Here is a 22389-nt window from a genome sequence, read left to right as displayed (position 1 = left end):
ATGACATGCTTTGAATCCTAAATGAGATGAATAGTTTACTTTAAACACAATTTTTTCCTATTTAGATCCAAGTGAAAGTTTAAACAGAGTAGTCTCGGTGAGGTATGTGGTCTAACACAGAGACATACAACTAAAGTGTGATGAAATGATTGTTTGATCCTACCGCAGTTTGTTGTTTTCAATTCGATGAAAATGTTGTTTTTTAACTAATGAATCACTTACAAGTAGTGGAGTGGATGATGATGAGTGTGTGAACGATGATGCGTTGAATGATGATCAGTGTGTGATGACAACTACCTTCACTATATTAAGTCGCGTGCATTGAAAATTGAGAAAATATCAATAAATAGACAGGATTTGAGAAAGGTCCACTAACATTTTCCTAAGCAGTGCATAAGTCATGTGTTCATGCTATAAACTTATAAAGTAATGAACTTCACCTCTCATTGTTTTTTGCCACAATATCCTATCTTTTAGATGAATGTGTTGAGTTTAGATTGCAACAGGTTAACTTTATCTCTAAAGCCACTCCTTTCCTTGTTTAACGAGGTCACATACTCTCTCAAGCAATTGATTGTTTCTACCTAGACCAATCTCTTGATTTGATCTCAGTAACTCAATATGTATGCATTAAACAAGATGAATGCCTACTTATGCACAACTTAGTGAAAATACTAGTTTATCTTTCTCGACCCATTAAGAATCTAGTCGCTTATGCTTACAAAAAGAGATATGGATTGATAGAATATGGAAGAAATTGTATTCATATTAAGAATAAAGAAATTTTCAATCTCTACAACTTAATACATAATGAAGATGCAAAGAAAAGTGTAATGAAAAACAAGAAATGAAAATGGCAAGCCACATGTCACAATTTCTTGTTCCCTTTGGCTCTAATGATGGCCGCTTCAATGTAGTTGCAACAATAATAGTGGTCTCTCTTTTCCTTTTCCAGAGAATAAAACTAAGCTCTCACTCAGAGCTTCGGCCAATTTCTTAGTAAGAAGTCTGAGTTGATCTCATACTTAGACAAATCTTCAATGGGCTATTTATAAGCGTAAAAAGAAGGTTTCTTGTCTCTCTCTAATGATGTGTCGACACCTTACATTTAATTTCATGCTCTGCTGCATCAACTACTCGCATTACAGAGTCATTGGCTTTGTTGTGAATGTCTTAAGTTAGCTATGAACTTGCATCTTGATGTGACGTCTACCGCCTAAGCGTCTGTCGTTTTCTCTCTTCATGTTTCATCTCATCGAGTGGTTTTCTGCGTTACAAAGTTGGGCACTGGATTGATCTCTTCTATGCGTTCAAGGTTGCAGCTTCTGCTTCCTTGGGTATTTTTACTCCATTTCATTCAAATCTTAAGTTCAACAATGACCAATTTTATAATTTCCAAGATCATGAGTTTTGTAAACATATGAATTCAGAGTAGTATTATTTCTTATGAATTTCATATCAACTCAATGCATTTTTCTCTAAATTTTCCTAATTATTCTAAAGAAAAAGATATAATAACTTGTATTTCTACAAGTTATCACACATAAAGCTTCGGCCAATTTCTTGGTAAGAAATCTGAGCTAATCTCATTCTCCACCTAAAACCCGCCATTGCCACCACTCCTTCAAGCTTCTTTTGAAGAATTTTGAGTGAGAGCTTAGTTTTCTTCTCTGAAAAATGAGAAGAGAGACCACCATCATCATTGCAACCAGTTAGAGCCAAATGGAACAAGAAATTGTGACTTATGGCTTGGAATTTTCATTTCTTGTTTTTCATTACATTTTTCTTGGCATCTTCATTTTGTATTAAGTTGTAGAGATTGAAAATTTTTTTATTCTTAATATAAATACAATTTCTTCCATATTCTATCCATATCTATCTCTTTTCGTAAGCATGAGCGACTAAATTCTTAATAGGTTGAGAAAGATAAACTAGCATTTTTATTAAGTTGTGCATAAGTAGGTATTCATCTTGTCTAATGCATACATAGAGAGTTGATGAGATCAAATCGAGAGATTGGTCTAGGTAGAAACAATCAATTGCTTGAGAGAGTACATTATTGTGGAACTCGTTAAACAAGGAAAGAGGTGACTTTAGAGATAAAGTTAATTTGTTGCAATCAAAACTCATCACATGCATCCTAGAGATAGGACATTGTGGCTAAAAACACTAAGAGATGAAGTTCATTACTTTATGAGTTTATAGCATGATCGCATGACTTATGCACTGCTTAAGAAAATGTTAGTGGACCTTTCTCAAACCCTGTCAACTTATTGATATTTTCTCCATTTTCAACGCAAGCTGCTTCATATAGTGATTGTAATTGTCATTGCACATTCTCCATCATTCGAGCATCACCATTCACACACTCATCATCATCCACTCCACCATACTTGTAAGTGATTCCTTAGTTAGGAAACAATATTTTGAACGCATAATTGAAAACAACTCACTGTGTTAAGATCAAACAATCGTTCCATTGCATTTTAGTCGTATGTCTCTGTGTTCGACTTCAGACTTCATTGAGGCTACTCTGTTTAGACTTGCACTTAGTCTAAACAGGAAAATATTGCGTTTAAAGTAAACTATTAATCTCATTTAAGATTCAAAGCATGACATAAGACTATCATTCATCGCACCATTCAACCGTGCAACAAGTTTTTGGACCTCCAATGGGTTTTCACTAAGAATATAAAACTTCAAATAACTATCATTGCTTAACACAAGTGGAGGAGCTTTATTTTCAAATTTATCTCATATATGCACCTTATATTTATATCAAACTTCGTCGAGTTAACTTCTGCAAGAGCATACAGTTCGCTCAGTAAATCTTTATGTGTTATTTCTTTACTTGCGGCAATACCTTTTAATAGGGATGAGCAAACCAAACCGAAAAACCAATCTAATAGACCAAAACTAACCAAATCGATGTTGGACAGACGATTTTTTTAAAAATTCGATTGGCGTCGGTTTTTAATATTAAAAAACTGAAGGTTGATGGTCAGATGCTTTGATCGATGTCTTCTCGACCAACACCCACCGATATATAAGTTATCTACATAAAAACACCTTAATTGTTGTGCAAATGTTTGAATTAAAAGTCTCCATCAAGTCTTGATTGGCATGAACCAAAACTAAAACACTTAGGTCACGTTTACCAAACCATAATTTAATGTAATCGTAATGAAGTTTCATTGATGGATCAATTGCAATGAACTTGAATCGCAAAAGTAATTTGATTTTGATCATATGTTCCTAAAAACGTTTACCAAACCATAATTTGATATAATCGTAATGAAGTTTCATTGATGGATCAATTGCAATGAGCTTGAATCGCAAAAATAATTTGATTTTGATCACATGTACCTAAAATTATGAATTTTGTCAAATTTATTGTTACAATTACCTCTACCTCTACCTCTGAGGATCAAATAGTAACGATAACAATAATGGTAACAGTAAAGATGTCAAAATTGATAATTTTTTAGTTGTAATAGTAACAATAATGGTAGCCGTAACGATAACTATAACGAGTAACGATATGGCGTAATTCTCAGGCGCAATCAGATTAAGTACTATTTATTCATCAATCCGATTGCGTTATTTCACTACAAATTTAGATGTAGAACCCATGTGTCAGGACAAATGCAGAATACAAGTAACTAATACCAAAAATAATTAAATGGGATCCACTTTTTTTATTCCTATTGATCTATTATGTTTTCAGTGGGATAAACATGGCCCTGTATTTTCCATTATTACCTTGATTCCCATAAAATTTCTATCTATCAATATAAAAAATTACCAAATAATGATTTCATCTCTCTCATGTGTTTTCATAATTAATTTGTAATCAAAGTTTTCTCCCATATTCTATTTCCATCATTTCACTTCTCTTTTTCTTCTCTCCCACCATTATCAACATTCTCTCCCAAAACATTTCTATTTCTTTCTTCTCTCTCATTTCTCTGCTTCTCCTCTTCTTCTTCTCATTTATTTTCTACATCTCTCTCCATTCTTTTAGTTTTTCTGGTCGCTTTTTCGTACCTTCTTTTATCCTCTTTTTACCTCTTCTTCTCAATTCCATTTTTATTTACCCCTCTCTTCCTTTTTTGTTCTCTTTTTTCCATTTTTTATTTAGCTCGATAATGTTACGAAAACCAACCGTAACTGACCAATCGTTCGTGTGGTCGGCCGTTTGGCATCTTCACGTGTGGTCGGCCCAACATAGATCTACAGAACTCCCTAAAATGTGTAGAATCAACCTAAATCACCTAAGACAAGTATATAATTAATTTGGGAGTGGACATAAAAAAACTAAAATAACTCCATGAAACATGTATAGAACCACCTTAAATTAGGGGCGTAAGAAACCGACCCGAACTCAGGTCGGTTTTTGTATTATATAAACATAAACATAACCGAACCAAACCGTCGCTGGTTCAATCGACCCATTAATAAATAGCTTAGTGTTGCCTTCACATTCCCATTGTAGTCGTTCTTTTGCTTCTCCACCTCTCTCTCCTCTATCCTTGCTTCGTTCAATCGTTTTTTCTATCATTCTTTTCCTATTTTATCTCTCTTTTATAGTTTTTTCCCACTTTGATTTTCCTTTCTATAAACCCTTAATTCCCTCCATACCCAGTTCTTTGCTTTGAGATTTTAGAGTATTTTCTGTTCATTTTTAATTTTTTATATATCATTTGTTCAGACTCTTTCTAAATCTTATTTTTACTATCGTATTTCGTATGGTTTTTTTGTTTGTTCTTGTTGGCTTTTATTTGTAGATCTGTGTTGGGTTTCCCTTTTTTGTTGATTTGGATCTGTGTTGTGTTTAATACCGAGTTGACCCGACCCACCGTTGTAGGACTTTTTCGGGTCGGGTTGGGCTTCTATCCGTGCAGAACTGACACGGGTCGAGTTGAGTCGGTTGGCAAAGAAATCCCACCCGACCCGACCCAATTTCAACCCAACCTTAAATCGTATATAATTGATTTGGGAGTGGACATTTGAAGTTTGGAAAATATAATATGTTTGCTATATGTTGCAAAAAAAATTTAAAAAAATAAAAAAATAAAATAACTCCCTAAAATATGTGTAAAATCACCTTAAATTGCCTAAAACAAGTATATAATTGATTTGAGATTGGACATTTGAAGTTTAGGAGATGCAATATGTTTGCCAGATGTTGTGAGATAAAAAAAATAGCTAAAATAACTCCCTAAAACATGTGTAAAACATCTTAAATCATATATAACAAGAATATAATTGATTCGAGATTAGACATTTGAAGTTTAGAAGATGCAATATGTTTACGAGATGTTGCGAGATTAAAAAAACTAAAATAATTCCCTAAAACATGTGTAAAACCACTTTGAATCATCTAAAATAAGTATATAATTGATTTAAGATCGGATATTTGAAGTTTAGAAGATACAATATGTTTATAAGATGTTGAGAGTGAAAAAGGTTAACAAAAACTTGCTAAAATATTTGTAAAATTACCCTAAATCTATAAAATTAATTTTGGAATATACATTTCAAGTTTGGATGTCTTACCAAGAAGAGAAAAACATTAACCTAACTCAATCCAACATCAACATAATCCAACATCAACATAAGAATAAGAGTGAAAAATAAAAAAGAATGTGTAACAAAAAAAAAAAATAAGAAAAACTTACCACAAATATGAGAGAATGTTAAAGAGTGGCTAAAATCTTAGGGCATGAAAAGGAGTTTGAGGAAAAAGAAGTTGGAGAAAAGTTAGAAGTTGGAGAAAAAAGAGAGAAAAGGTAGGAGAAAAGACTAAAGTAACCTTTTTTTTTACGTAATTTTTTTCATTTAAGGGCAATTTTGACCTTTCACACAAAAAATCCTAAAAGTCTTTAGCCCCCTAAATAATGTCATATTTTTTACCATTCCCCTTTACTTAATTTAAAATTAAAAAAAAAGTCCAACTTTTCAAATTATGAATAAATTTGTCTCTAGGTTATATAGTACAATTAAATTCTCTAGGTTTAAGAAATAGTTCAATTTAATCTATGAATTAAACCATCCTCATTAAATAGATAATGGATGCACTAGCACGATAATTTTTTTTAAAAAAAAAAAACAGAATAATTTAAAAAGTAAATTATAAAAACCACCCCCACAATATGGTGGTACTTGCAATTACACTCTCAAACTTTTAATTATAAAAATTGAATCTTTAAATTTGTACAAATATTGAAATTGGACCCTCAAACTTAGATAAAATATAGATGAGAGTTCTGGTGGCAAGTCGACGTGCGCTTTGTTGTGGGGTGTTTTTTGGGAAAATAGAGACAATAGAGTCTTATTTCTCTTTTGACATCGATGGCATTTGTTTAAATTTTTTTTTTTTTTTTTTTTTTTTAAATTATTCATGAGCTCTTATTTTGTTTGAAGGTTGGCTACTAATGCGAAGTGGCCCATGTCCATAAGAAAAAGAACGGGAAACAATCTGATGAATGCATTGGACAAAGAAAGCTTCAAATTTGGAAGATTTACGGGGGGGAACCCATGCAAAAGAAGCAATGAATGTAAGATCGAAGATTAAAAACATTAATCAAGAGCTGAAAAGGAATAATATGAGCATAACTTATTTTTTATAAGACATTTATTGGCAAAGATAAGAAGGCTTGGACAAACTTTGAGAGTTTATGAATTGTGAGCTGCTGCTTCAGCAGGTGTTCTGGTCGTCATTTGATCCACTGCATGCACTGTGCTCTGTAGCTCCTCCCAAATAGCTTTGTACACCATCCTCTGCCTATTCACAGCCGTCTGTCCCTCAAAGGCTGAAGAAACAACATCAATGCTGCAACCAAAATTAACTTAATTGGGTATCAATTCATCTTCACTTGTTTTTTGGATATGGCTTATGAAGCCAACTATACTTCAACATAACATGCAACTACAGGAAACTCCTCAACCAATATGCCTTTCTAATGTAACTTTAAGAGGAGTGTACCATGGATGTTCAAAGTAGGTAAAACAGATATAAAGAAAGACATTTGATTAATTTATTAGGGAATTATGTTGGAGGCTCAGAATTATTTTTTTTTAGTTCAACAATACGTGTGGAGGTAGAGATTCAATCCTCCCACTTTTGATCGAAACTATTACCTTGACCAGCTGGACAATGCTGTTGGAGACATCAATCATTTACAAGAATGGGAAGTCTTCAAATAAGCCAGGGAGAGGGACCATCCTTGTGAAAAATGTTGAAGTTTAAACTGGAAATATTAGAGATTTGAAGAATAGCAAACCCATAGGCATAGGTCATGGACTTGTGAGTGGGCAAGAAACAGATACCAAAAAGGTTGTTGGGTATAAGCCTATCGATCTCCAATAGGAATAGTATTAGGATATTATAGGGATATTAAGGGTATATTAGTAATTAGATAGAGGAGTTAATTATGGAATATGATTATAAATAGAGAGAAAGAGAATAGGGAAGATAGGTATTATCTTGGTGAGTGAATTAGGACTTGAGAGAGGCCTCAAGAGGGAAGGGTCTAAGTACCTCGAGTTACTTGGTTATCTTGTAAGTTTCAGTCATTTACAATCTGCATTCCATTTATACATAAGTCTCATTTTAACTTATTTTGTAATCTTTTTAATGTTTGGTTGCCAAAAGAACCAAAAAAAAAAAAAAACCCCTGCTAACGAGCTCTGGATGATTGGAGTCTTAAGCACCATGATTTGAATTTTGAAGGCAAACAAATTTTATAAGAAGTCAAAACGTGAATCAGGAACAAATGGAAGAAAAGAAAATTTTCCTTGTTTTTTTTTTCTTCTGGCCAGCATATAAAATTTCACAGGCATTCTGGAGAAATCAAGCTTTCTTATACTAAGCTACCATAGAAAAGCAATTATAGGTAAAAAGTCCTCACCTAACATGTCGTCCATCCCCATAAGCATCTTTTACCGACACAGATTGTGCATCTAGTTGATCCTTAATCTGATGAAGAAATTTGCAAAGTCAACTCAATAAACAAAAATTTAATCACCTTGTAAGAGAGAGCCACAACTCTGACGAAAAAACTCCAGAAAGAAATAACAATTTCCATTCAAATACACTTTACCAGACTAGTTTCAATAAAATTCAAGCCAAGGATTGCACAGCTTTTGTAAGCCCTTACCTAATATAGAAAAGTGGTAAGTGCTCGGGAAAAATTACTAAGTAGTAAAACCGTGGGATTAAGTTTAGGGAAAAAGTGTTGTGGACAAGTTGTAAGGAGAAAATTGGAAGCTCAATGGGTTGAAGTCAGAAATTTGGCTAAGTATGTAAACTATGCTATAAAGGTAAGAGTTGAATCTATATGGGAATATTGACAAAATGTTAGTAAGGGATTCAACTCATAGCATAGGTCAAAGCATAGTCAAGTGAGTAAATTCAATGCATACTGCATAGCATTGTAGCATAAACTCTAGCATAGGAAGATTACCTTGGATACATAACATTGAACGCATAATAGAGGTAGGTTGGACGCATAGGAAGACATCCATCACACTTTAGTTGGACAATTTGAGCATAATATGAAGGGAGGAAAATCACCTTGGATGTGAAAGCATCTTGGAAACTATGCTATGAAAATGAGAAACTATGCTATAAGAGAAGGAACTATGTTGTGATCATGAGAAAACTATGCTATGAGCATAAGAAACTATGTATGGGCAAGAGGAGCTATACTATGAGAATAAGAAACTAAGTTAGGAGAATAAAGAACAGTGCTAGGCACATTATGCTACGAGTAGGGGTCTAACCTTAGATACATTATCTTAAGTTGAACACATTGTGGGAGGAGGAGGAGACTTGGTCGCATACTAGGGTAGAGATGACCTACTTGGGCACATGCTAGAAGATGTTAGACACATGGAAGGATCTTCTTGGGAGAATTAGGGTTAGGTGGACTTCTAGCTTAGAGTTGGTTAAGTATTAAACAAACCATGCATTAAACAATGCATCACCAAAAGAGGTTGAACGCATACCTTGAAGGGAAAAAGGCAAAGTGGACACACAGCTATGCTATGAATTCAAAGAAGGAAGTTGTGTCATGAAAAGGGAATAAAAACCAAGGAATAATGAAATTAAGGAAAGTTAGATGCATAAGGGAAGGTAGACACATGGGGTGGTCTAGGGAAGAATGTAACTAGGTATTGGGTAGCATGTGGTAGACCAAGTAATGAAACCCTAGAAGTTGGGCACATAAGATGGAAAGTGAGCGCATAGTGGATGTATTTGCACACTTAAGGTATAACCAAGGGAGGACATGCTACGAGAAGGAAATGAGGGCTAAGAACGAGAAGATGGAGGGGAGTTGGACGCATGGGAGGGGACCCATGCATCCAAAGTAAATGCCTCTACGTTGACTTGATGGTCAGTTTGCAAGGTGAAGTTTTGGTTAATCTAAATAGGAGGTGGATGAAAAAGATGCAAAGTTGAGCATGCAAAACGAGGGATAGCCACTTCAAGGGGGCATGCATTGGACATGGTTAGGTGATGGCACAACATGCTTACATGCAAGTAGGTCGGGGGCATGCGTTGGACATGATTAGGTGATGGCACAACATGCTTACATGCAAGTAGGTGGTGGCAAGACCTATGGGTTGGCTCAATCTGGGAAGGACACTTAGATTGTATGAAAGGAGGAGGTGTCATGCGTTGAGGGTAGGAAGGGATGACGAGGATGGTTTGTTGAAGCCTATAAATACCCTCAGAGGATCTCATTTCATTCCACAACTCAAAAATCCTCTAAAAAAGGCCCAAAAGGGAGGTGATTGGAGAAAGTTAGGAAAGACCATGCGTTGAAGAAGCCATCCTTGAGTTGAGGAGGATCATCTATGCATTGAGTAGGAGCTACTTTGCGCCCAACATCAAGCTGTCCAAGCTACCTTGTGCCCAATTATGTTGTGGAGACAAGACCCTACGCCCACAGTTATTTTCCATCCAAAGGTTTAGTTCGAGTCTTTTTGGGTTGGTAAGCTAGGCTTAGGGTTAAGATGATGTTTTAAGATTATTTTTAACCCTAAACACAGGATTCTAAGTTAACTATTAGATTAATACAGGCTTGAGATTCAGATGGAGTTGGGAGACCAAGGAACTTAGAAACCAGACCGGAGAACAGTGAGTGGTTTTACTTTCTATGTCTTTGTGAATTTATATGTTTGTATGGTAATATATATATATATGTATACAAGTATGGTTCGGAAATCCGTGGCATGATCGGAAAGTATGTTTTCTTCTTGTGATTTTTTGTACTTTGATTGTTTTCTGAAATTGTGTGAATGCATGTATTTGATTGAAAACTAGAACTGTACCCAGGAAATTTGTTAGCATATCTCGTGGGCATCTGGCTGGGGTTGTTAGCGTACTCGAGTATGACTAGGGGGAATTGTCGACATGGCACATTTGGGGGGTTGTATTGGGTACTGGAATTGTTTCCTTGACTTGATGGTTTGTTGGAACATTGCATTTCTGGAGAAACATATGATCATGCCAACATTATCTCAGTTACCAGACTGAGGTCATTCATACTTTAGTGTGATTCTGTGATTGACTGTCTGTGCAAATTTTTTTCAATTTAAACCTATTTTCATATAAAACATACCACTCATTGAGCTTTCCCAGCTCATGTTTTCTAAATGTTTTTGTTCCCCCCCGATAGCAAGAGAAGGATGCATCGGAGTGCCACTAGAAGATAGAGTCTGTTGGCAGAGTGATTTCTAGGATCATCGCATCCTAGGGGTTAGGTTAGAAACTAAAATATGATTATACATGGCCTATAACCCTGACCTTGTGTGAATATTAATATTCCAAATGAAATAAGTTCTTTTAAAAACATTTCCGACTTGAGATGTGATTGATAAGAACAAGGTAGTGGACAACATATATTACAAAAGAGTAAGGTTCGCAGTCTTCACACCTTCTCCTGGGCGAAAGGGTTAAGTTCGGGAGAGAGTGTGACAAGTTGGTACCAGAGCAAAATGTTCTGGGGTAATTTAGGCAGAATGTCGGGGAAATAGAGTTGGTCCTGGCTCGAAAGGCCTAAAATTTTCAGGAAAAACCCATGTGTAGTATGGTAAAAAAAGGTCGAGCCATAGGACAAAAACCTAGAAATACAATGGGTAAAGGTTTACATAAAACCAGGAAAGGGTAGGAAAAGTCAAAATAAGGGTTTGTAGAAACTTGGAAGAAATCCAGGAAAGATTAGATCGAAAGGAATAAGTGACTTAAAAGATAGTGGAAACATGAATTCCTTGGAACTAAATGATCATTATAATCTCAAGTTAATTGTTATTGTAGGAAACACGTACTTAAGTGATAGATCAAGATGACAATTTGAAATAAGATGTAGTGTTAGTTCTACCATGATGTCCAAAGAAAACCGAAAGACTCGATGGAGCCCCTGTCCCTACATGGATCCTGAATTGAAAGAGTAGATTAGACGCGCTACTGTACCGGAATGTTCTAAATGTGGAGGAGAACATATAGGACCTTGTTTGGTACCATCAAGAACTTGTTTTGAGTGTGGTCAAAGAGGCCACCTTTGGAAAAATTGTGTCCATGATCAACGAAAAGGTAAAGACAAATAGAAGTAGATAAGTAGAAGCAATCCACCACAAAAAGATACATTTTCGGGTAACCGGCACAACGGATTCCGGATTGAGAAAAATCATGAAATTATTCTAAAGAAGATTCATATAACAGAGGGATCTAGTCGTACAACGAATGATGTTAAGTTGACAACTGCTGATATCCCTTATAATATAGATACTGAAGACAATATGGAAAGTTCATACAAGGAAGATACAGAAAATTTTGTTTCTTTTGTCTACAACAGGGACATTCTTTGGAGAAGTGTTCGTGGAAACCAAAGGAAAAACTTGGGATAACAGTAAAAGGAAAAGAAAAAGCGGAGGAATGATAAGAAATGTAACCTATAAATATAAAATACATAAGTAAGATGTAAATTACTCAAAAACCTACCCGGTAAAGAAATAAAAAGTATTGTAATAAGTAGTTGTTAAAATAATGAAATTTCCAGTAAGATGTAAATTACTCAACTCTTACCTTTATAGCATAGTTTACATACTTAGCCAAATTTTTTACTTCAACCCATTAAGCTTCCAATTTTCTCCTTACAACTTGTCCATAATACTTTTTCCCTAAACTTAATCCCACGATTTTACTACTTAATAATTTTTCCTGAGCACTTAACATTTTTAATACTAGGTAAGGGCTTACAGATTTCTACCCCTTAAAGAATTTCGTCCTTGAAATTCCATTTGCAGTTTAATAATAACTTATGAAAATAGATTTTATTTAGAAAAAACAAGTTTTGTCCGGATGGTAATTACATACTTTAACATTTACAATTCTAGGATTTTACCCTTGTTTTCTAGTTTCTGCTCTAATTGAGTCATGGCATACAGTTTCCCTGGATGCCAAGACGATTCAACTATTCCCTTTTGCTTTAACCTGTCTAGTTGTCCTCCACCTACCGTCGATGGTCCTACTCCTTGAATAACTATTTGGGAAGTGGCCCTTCTATCCCCAGTCGCTAGTTGTGAACATTCTCTTTTGAAGTGTGCAGTTTATCCACAATTATAATAGACATATGCTTTCTCATGACACTTATTACCCCAATGATACCTGTTACAATTTGGGCACTAAGGTCTCCTATTATCAATAGCGACTAACTTGGAGTAGTGTCTTCTAGAAGATTGTTTGACTAGCTCCTCCCAATCCAAATTTTGGAACACTTATATTTTTAAATGTTCATTTGTTTACTACTCCTGGAACAAACTTCCCACTTCTTTCTTTTCCGGTAGCAAACAGAGGAACATTTAAAAATAAAGGTGCTCCAAAGTTTGGATTGGGAGGAGCTAGTCAAACAAACAAATCTTCTAGAAGACGCTACTCCAAGTCAGTCGTTATTGATTATAGGAGACCCTATGTTAGGAACCAAGGTAGTATGGGATGCCTTTGTCCCACATTGGTTAGAATGGGATGACCAATGTGGTACTTAAGTGGGCCACCCCAATAGCTAGCTTTTCAGGTGTGGTTCTCCAAAGTGCTTAAGTACCTAATAATGGTATTAGAGCCAATTGTCGACGTTCCAGAGTGGAACCGACGGAAGGTTCTGACCGGGTGTGGCTGAGTGAAGTACCACCGGAGCAGCCGCCATGACGTCGGCTTTCCGAGGATGAGGTATTGTTAGGAACCAAGGTAGTATGGGATGCCTTTGTCCCACATTAGTTAGAATGGGATGCTTTTGTCCTACATTGATTAGAATGGGATGACCAATGTGGTAATGGCTTGGCTCTCCCACCCCAATAGCTAGCTTTGGGGTGTGGTTCTCCAAGGTGCTTAAGTACCTAACAAGTGTCCAAACTGTAACAGGTATCATTGGGGTAATAAGTGTCCTGAGAAAGCATGTCTGTTATAATTGTGGACAAACTGGACACTTCAAAAGAGAATGTCCACAACTAGTGATTGGGGATAGAAGGGCCACTTCCCAAATAGTTAATCAAGGAGTAGGACCATTGACGGTAGGTGGAAGACAACCAGGCGGGTTAAAGCAAAAGGGAATAGTTGAATCGTCTCAGCATCCAGGGAAACTGTATGCCATGACTCAATTAGAGCAAAAACCAGAAAACAAGGGTAAAATCCCAGAACTGTAAATGTTAAAGTATGTAATTACCATCCGGAAAAAACTTGTTTTTTCTAAATAAAATCTATTTTCATAAGCTATTATTAAACTGCAAATGGAATTTCAAGGACAAAATTCTTTAAGGGGTAGAAATCTATAAGCCCTTACCTAGTATAAAAAGTGTTAAGTGCTTGGGAAAAATTATTAAGTAGTAAAATTCTGGGATTAAGTTTTGGGAAAAAGTGTTATGGACAAGTTGTAAGGAGAAAACTGGAAGCTTAATGGGTTGAAGTAAAAAATTTGGCAAAGTATGTAAACTATGCTATAAAAGTAAGAGTTGAAGCTATAACATAGTAAAGAGGGAAACATTGACTAAGTGTTAGTAAGGGATTCAACTCATAGCATAGGTCATAGCATAGCCAAGTGAGTAAATTCATAGTATAGCATTATAGCATAAACTCATAGCATGCAAAGATTACCTTGGATACATAATGTTGGACACAAAGTAGAGGTAGGTTGGGCGCATAGGAAGACTTCCATGACACTTTAGTTGGACAATTTGAACGCAATATGAGGGGAGGAAAGTCAGCTTGAATGTGAAAGACATCTTGGAAAATATGCTATAAAAATGAAGAACTATACTATGAGTGGAAGGAACTATGTTGTGATCATGAGAAGTTATGCTATGAGCAAGAGGAGCTATACTATGAGCAAGAGGTGTTATACTATGAGAATAAGAAGCTAAGCTAGGAGAATAAAGACCAGTGCTAGGAGCATTATGCTACGAGTAGGGGTCTAACCTTAGATACGTTATCTTAAGTTGAATACATTGTGGGAGGAGGAGGAGACTTGGGCACATACTAGGGTAGAGATGACCTACTTGGGCGCATGCTAGAAGAAGTTGGACGCATGGAAGGATCTTTTTGGGAGAATTAGGGTTAGGTGGACTTCCAGGGAAGAGTTGGTTAAATATTAAACGAACCATGCATTGAACGATGCATCACCAAGAGAGGTTGGATGCATAGGGAAGAAAGGTTGGACGCATACCTTGAAGGGAAAAAGGCAAACTGGACGCATGGCTATGCTTTGGAGGAAGTTGTGTCATGAAAAGGAAATAAAAACCAAGGAAGAATGAAATTGAGGAAGGTTGGATGCGTAGGGGAAGAGGTGGACGCATGGGGTGGTCCAAGGAAGAATGTGATTAGGTATTGAGTAGCATGTGGCCCACAAGTAATGAAACCCTAGAAGTTGGGCGCATAGTGGATGTATTTGCACACTTAAGGTATAACCAAAGGAGGACATCATGCTACAAGAAGGAAGCGAGGGATAAGAACAGGAAGATGGAGGGAAGTTGGACGCATGGAAGGGGACCCATACGCCCAAGGTAAGTGCCTATGCGTGGACTTAATGGTTGGTTTGCAAGGTGAAGTTTTGGTTAATCTAAGTGGGAGTTGGATAACGGAGATGCAAAGTTGAGCATGCAAAACGAGGGATAGTCACTTCAAAGGGGGTGCATGCATTGGACATGGTTAGGTGATGGCATAACATGCTTACATGCAAGTAGGTGGTGGCAAGAGCTATGCATTGGCTCAATCTGAGAAGGACACTTAGATTGTATGAAAGGAGGAGGCATCATGCATTGAGGGTAGGGAAGGATGACGAGGATGGTTTGTTGAAGCCTATAAATACCCTTAGAGGATCTCATTTCATTCCAAACTCAAAAATCCTCTGAAAAAGGCTCAAAAGGGAGGTCATTAGAGAAAGTTGGGAAGGACCATGCACTGAAGAAGCCATCCTAGCATTGAGGAAGTTCATCTATGCATTGAGTAGGAGCTGCTTTGTACCCAACATCAAACTGTCCAAGCTACCTTATGTCCAACTGTGTTATGGAGACAAGACCCTATGCCCACAACTGTTATTTTCCATCTAAAGGTTTAGTTTGAGTCTTTTAAGGCGGGTGTGGCCCAAGGAGTTGAGAAGTAGGAGTAAGGAAGTAAGAGTTTGTGAACTCCACTCCTTGTTTGGCCTAAGGAGTTTGTGGGTCCCACTACTAAAAAACATCAATTTTACATCTTATCAACTCCTTACACTGTGGACCCCAAGAGTTCATAACTCCCTAGACTTCATAACTCCTTACTTACTATTTCACTCCTCACCCCAAACACCCCCTTAGGGTTGGTGACCTAGGTTTTGGGTTAAGGGGATGTTTTAAGATTATTTTTAATCCTAAACGCGGGATTCTAAGTTAACTATTGGATTAATACAGGCTTGAAATTTAGACGGAGTTAGGAGACCGAGGAACTTAGAAACTGGACCAAAGAATAGTGAGTGGTTTTACTTTCTATGTCTTTGTGAATTTATATGTTTATATGGTTACATATATATATATATATATATATATATATATATATAATATGTATGTATATATATATATATATATCTAATATGTATGTATACAAGTATGGTTTGGAAATCGGTGGCATGATCGAAAAGTATGTTTTCTTCTTGTGATTTTCCGATACTTTTGACTGTTTTCTGAAATTGTGTGGATGCATGTATTTGATTGGAAACTAGAACTATACCCGGAAAATTTGTTAGCATATCTCGTGGACGTCTAGTTAGGATTGTCAGCATACCCGAGTATGACTAGCGGGAATTGTCGACATGTGCACATTCGACGGGTTGTATTGGGTGTTGGAATTGTTTTCTTGAATTGATATGCTGGAATCTCTGGTTGCTCACGGCAGATATTGGTTTTCCTAGTAGCTAGCTAAACTGTAGTAGCGATTGGTTGAGTATATAAATCTATTTGTATATGATTGAAGAACAGATCCTTTTCTTTGGAGAATAAATTGATCTTTGATCAAGTATGTCATCGATTTCTACATATGCCACTTTGGGCACAGGTGACCTCGATATGAACAAGTCAACCAGCTGTGCTCGTGGCCCTTCTAATAACATGGCTCTGCCTAGAACTAAACAACTTGGTTGATATTTGATAATATATTGAAGCGAGAAAAACAAACTACATCCATTTTACAATCAAATACGCATTTGCAGAAAAGAAGCTGAAAATCACTAGTTTGGTAACAAACATGTTAAAACAAAAACAAAAGATGAGCAAAATTATCACATAAAATCGGCGTTAAGGTCTCTTTATTGCGGTGCTACTAAGAACATTTATGAACTAGAATCGACCGGGAGATTCCATTCCTCTTAAATTAGCTTAGTAACTTGCCCTAATTTCCCTCAAATAGCATACGCACTGGTTTGCTCAAATAGATGAAAACGTAGAAAAATATAAACATAAAACCATGAAGAAACCAAAAACTATAAAAAAAAAAAAAAATTACCTTGTTCTCCATTGACTTCATGAGTGGAGAATCAATAGATCCAGATTCATTCACTTGAGTGGCTCTAATGCTCAAGCTCCGACTCGAACCCCATTTTGGGAACGTTCCATTAGAACGGCTATATCTCGCAAGATTACTGCTCTTACTACGGACGCCAGTGGTGGATGTGGAGGTAATTGCGGCGACAACGGCGGCGTTGCAGACACAGTTGGAAGTGATTTGCCGGGAGACAACCGAAAAAGGTTGGTTGTGGTGAACGAACAGTGGAAGAACCCGACGGAACGCGACATGAGGAACCTTAATCATCATCATCAAAGTCTTAACCGCAGCTGAAGCGATCGAAATGCTATACTTGATAGGTTTGTTCTATCGTTCTTGTTTGCTTTCCCGTAACGATTTATGGTCTGCGACTGTACTCTTTCGTCCTCTCTTTTTTCGGTTTTTTAACTTTTTTATTTTTTATTTTTTTGAAAAATATTCTTATAGACGAATTTTCAAGAATTGATTTAAGAGGTCCTTGAACTAATAATTCTATTAAATTTAAATATATAATTCATTAAAAATATGATGTATTAAGATCACTTGACAAAAAATATTATTTTTTAACTTTTCCCACTTCTCTCTCCCCTCTTCCTTCCTCGTGAAATCAATTCGGTTTAGAGGTCAAACCGAACTGAATCGATATTATTTATATAGAGTATCGAAATAAACCGTTTGTGCGATTCGAATCGAACCAGTTCCATTCGGTTTCGTGAATCAGCTTCTCTTAGTGAAGACTGAGGGAAGACGAAGAGAAGGAATCGGCTGAAGATGAAGAGGACGAATAAATGGAATCGGCTGAAGATTGAGGGAAGACGAAACCTCGATTTCGAACTCGAAGACGAAAACTGTAAATGATTTGGAACTTGAAGACAAACACTCGGACTCGAACTCAAACTGAAGCTGAAATGAAGAGTGAAGACGAAGACTGAAGAGTGGCGACCACAAACCCTAAAGAAACAAAAGTGGAAGAAAGCCTGGAACTGCCGAAGAAGAAAGAAAACTTTTTTATTAATATATATATATATTTATTTATAATTTTATATATTTATATATTTATATTCAAATAGTTCGGTTCGGTTTAGAAACAGGTTTTCAAACTTAGAACCAAACCAAACCGTTTAAATTCAGTTTTAACATTCCAACGAATCGCATCGAACCGATTTTTTCGATTTTGCTTATAAATCGGTTCAGCTCGGTTCGGTTTAAGCGATTTTGCTGTCCACTCCTACTCTCTATTGCCCTCTCTTCTTTGTCGAGATGTCCACAGGACGGAGATGGAGAAACCTTCCCCTGTCTCTATTTCATTTCTCATCCTCGCAAATTTTTTCAGGGATACCCTACGAAGATTATGCAGGATCGAGTTCCCTACGAGTAAAATTCTTCGCAGTTATTGTTTTCTAATAATTTTGTATTTCAATTAAATATATATTTCAATCCCTTTAAACAAATCCAATACAATTTTCATTTAGATAAATATTTTCAATTTTTCTAATAAAAACAATAATACACATGTAATTTAAAAAGATATAATTAAAATACTAAATTATCATAATTTGTAAAAATTTAAAATCAAGAATTATAACATCCTATCTTAAATATTACAACATCTAACAAATTAAAGTAATAAAATCTTAAACTTAAATAATTAAAACCTTCATAATTATTCTAACAAAGTCTACAATATATTTATTTATAATTTATATACGAGAGTCGAGGCGAGGCGAGAACATGGTAGGATCAGGGATGAGGAATATCCCCCGTCCCCCACTCTCCCCTTGCTCATTCCCCGTCTATTCGGATATTTTTCAACCTAATAAGTTTTTTTTAACATTTCTACTTCTCCATCTCTATCTCTTTTTGTCAGACATTTATGAAATTTGCTCACTTCTCCCTCATTTTTTTCTCATATCTCTTCCATTTCTTTCATCTCTCTTGTTCACTCTCCACCCTTGCATGCTTCTTAGTTTTTGATTCCCTAGAAAGGGATAAGAATGTAAGTCGATGTTCAAGTTAGTTTCTAAAACCATTATTTTAGTTAAAAATTCAATGCAAAACCAAAATTTTGAAACCGAGCAACCATTTGATTGAAACCAACAAAATGTATCCAAACGAACCAACTAATAATTTCGATTTGTCTCCTTTTTTTAGCTCCCTCAAACAGAGAATTCGATGAATATGAGGACATTGATTATCTAAATTTGGTGAATATGATTTGTTCAATAACTGAAATAGTTACTAGGCATGAGCTTAAGTCAATTATTTTCTGTGCCTATGTATTAAAATGTTTTTTAAAAAAGTTTTGGACATAATGATTTAAATGTATTAGAAATTTGTGTTTGAAATATAACTGAAAAAGAAAAAGAAAAGGAAGTCATAAAGTTAGAAAGTTTACTAGTATAAACTAGATGAGAGGAAGAAGCAAGAAAAGTGAGCAAATTTCATCATTTTCTTCAACGAAAAAATGACAGACAAAGAGAGACGGAGATGGAAGAGGGAGGAGAGAGGAGAAAAGAGCATAAAAGAAGAGAGAGAAGTGGAAAGATTGAAAAATTAATATTTTTTCGAAGTCATTTTGCCCTTTATTAGTTGAGAAACCTTTTAAACCTATTTTTAAAAATTTAAAGACTAAAATGGTCAATTTAAAACATTAAGAACTACACCTATTCTTAAAAACTCAGGACTAAAATGATACTTTTTTCCCCTTTTAGTACATCGTATCATTATAAATTTAAATGATAAATTTGGTAAAGTAAGAATTTAGTTGTGGTAGTCTGCTGGTTTATAATCAATCTTGTCTCTATGGTTTAATAAAATATTTATAAATAGTCCATATACAAATCTACTTCTTGTGATTTAGTTAGAATCTAGTTTATGGATTATAATTAGAATCTAGTTTCTATGATTTGATAAAACATTTCTTACCATAAGGATTATTTATGAATATTTTATCAAACTAGAGGAAATAGTTATAAAGATGTTATAAATTCATAAATACTATCTATAAGCTTTTATCAAATAATATAAAATTTTAAAATTATAAGAACTAAACTAGATATAACAAATTGGACTCAAATATTTACAAATACAGCAAAGTCCAAAAGAAATTATAAAAATGGCAAAATCTTCCTCATCCCATGTAAAAGATCCAATAATACCCCTTGGAAGCTCAAAATTAACGATCCACACCGTAATCCTCGGCTCGACCACAACCGCTCGACCGACCTGACTCCAAAACTAAAGTGACCGACCTGACCCACGTCCGTTAGCTTCACGATCTTCACATCTTCATTCTCCCCTTCCACCAACGAACAAAATCTTCACTGTTTCGTCAATGTCATGGGCGTGTTGATAAATATGAACAAAGTCTGTTTTGAGTGAAGAAAATGGATAACATTGATTTTTTGTCTTAGATAAAGTGGAACTAACTGCATTTGATGGGTAGACTTTCTTGGATCTTGATTAATTTGTAAAATGATAGAGTGAGAACGCTATCATTTTTTTTCACTGATAGATAATGATAGAACTGTATTAGTTTTTTTTATGTAATTTATTTGATGTGTTTAAATGTAGTTGGTTGTGCTTCAACTTGTTCCAACTTTAAATTAACAACACTTAAATATCAAAGATAGATAGTGATAGAGTTCGATCACTGTCTTTCAATCTCTATTCATATATGTAATAACAAAAAATGAAAAAAAAATAACAAACATACATATCTACTACTGATAAACAGTGATAGACTTCAATTACTGACTATATAATGATAGAATCTCAACTCATATCATGTACATATATATCTTCAAACCTCATATTACACTGATAGACGTTGATGTTTTATTGTTATCTATCAGCTTCACATCATATTTTTTATAATTAAATGGGGAGGGAATGAGGATGGGGAATATATTCCTCATCCAGCCTAATTAATTAACTAATTAACTAACTATAAACACATATATTTATACACATTCATAAGCAAGTTGTGATTCTTTAAAAAAATGTTATATAGCCCAATAGAATTTAATTATATATATTAAATTGAAGGCTAGACTTGTAATATTAAAACTTTAATTTTTAGAAACGACGGGATTAAATATTTTAATTACATCTTTGTACATAAAATATTATTGTTTTTAGTATGAAATTTTATAGTGTTTTCTTTGAATAAAAAATGTATTAGAAATAATCGATTTAAAATATAAAATTTTATTAATGTTGGGAATAAAGTTCAAAGTTGTTAAAAATGAATAAATTAAAAATAAACAAACAAAAATATATTTTTCTCCGTGGGAACTCGATCCCCATGAATTCTCAATGAAAAATTTCAACCCAAGCCTCGTAGAGAATTTTGCGAACATGGAGAATGAAATAGGGGGACGAGGATAGAGACGGAAAGCTTTCCTCGTCCTCGTTCCACCTCGTGGACATCTTTAAATGAGACAGTGATATACTATTATCACTCTCTATCAGTAGTATAATCTAAGGTTCGAAATATGGATAATTAAGATTTTTTTTGACAAAAATTTCATTAGTAACAGAAGGTTGTGTTGAGTATTCAAGGCAAGAAGGGGACCTCCGACAAATAGTGTGCACAATATGAAAAAGAAGCCTGTCATACCTGCTGTTTTACCAAAATGGCAGAGAATGTCGCCCGGGTTATAAACAGTAACGATGAAAGAGAGGAGGACACAGACAACCTTGGAGAAACGAGAGAGAACCTTTTAGACACCGTCCGCCGTGTTTCTGAGAAGGAACGATTATTCTCTCCGGCGAAGTCGAATATGAAACCGAAGTGAAGCAAGTGATTTTCAACTTGAGTCTGAAGTCCTTGATCAACGCAGATATCTTCTATCATCCATTCTCAGTTTATCATTTTACATACTAGCTTTTGATACTGTAGTTTACGAACTTATTCTGGATTATTTCTAAAGTTTTATATCACGACGAGTTTCATCTTCTTCTCTTCCACTTTGATATTGTTTTTCTCATATACTATAAGTAGTAAGTTCCATGGATTGAGTCAAAAATACCATCAATAATCTGGCGAGGATAACTTATGACGTAAACCTTGGTCTTGAGAAATGAGTGAATGAGTCTTAAGCTCGATTCTGCTTGGCCTGCCGATTCAAGTAGAGTCCATCTGATTGCCCGAGAGGGTAAAGGATTGTAGATTGCATTACTTAAGGAAGACAAGTTATCCTTAGATATAAGAGTCACCCTTCGTTCAATCGACAACAATGCATGCAATCATAGAAAGATGGTAAATATGACGAGTAATCTATGAGGGTTTGCATATATTGGGTTGTTAAGGGCACCAA

The 22389-nt window shown here is 35.2% G+C and overlaps 1 protein-coding gene across 1 annotated transcript; it reads right to left on the bottom strand.

Moving 5' to 3' along the window:
- Positions 1-6555: 6555 nt before the first annotated feature.
- Positions 6556-17511, bottom strand: LOC120092442 (BolA-like family protein). Its single transcript, XM_039050530.2, has 3 exons — positions 17030-17511; positions 7914-7981; positions 6556-6835 (listed from the first exon to the last, which is right to left on the bottom strand). The coding sequence occupies exons 1-3, from the start codon at positions 17339-17341 to the stop codon at positions 6679-6681; spliced, it is 537 nt and encodes a 178-aa protein (XP_038906458.1). The 5' UTR covers positions 17342-17511; the 3' UTR covers positions 6556-6678.
- Between the last annotated feature and the right edge of the window lie 4878 nt (positions 17512-22389).

The sequence above is a fragment of the Benincasa hispida genome, chromosome 12 (genome assembly GCF_027475165.1).
Source record: "Benincasa hispida cultivar pf3 chromosome 12, pf3_genome.v1.1, whole genome shotgun sequence".
Classification (NCBI taxonomy): domain Eukaryota; kingdom Viridiplantae; phylum Streptophyta; class Magnoliopsida; order Cucurbitales; family Cucurbitaceae; genus Benincasa; species Benincasa hispida.
This window is presented reverse-complemented; position numbering and strand designations above follow the sequence as displayed.

Coding starts and splice junctions, on each gene's coding strand:
- LOC120092442 (XM_039050530.2), bottom strand. CDS start 17,341: ATGATGATGATTAAGGTTCCTCATGTCGCGTTCCGTCGGGTTCTTCCA. Junction 7,982..17,029: donor TGAAGTCAATGGAGAACAAG/GTAATTTTTTTT, acceptor TTTCTTCATCAG/ATTAAGGATCAACTAGATGC. Junction 6,836..7,913: donor GGGGATGGACGACATGTTAG/GTGAGGACTTTT, acceptor TTTTGGTTGCAG/CATTGATGTTGTTTCTTCAG.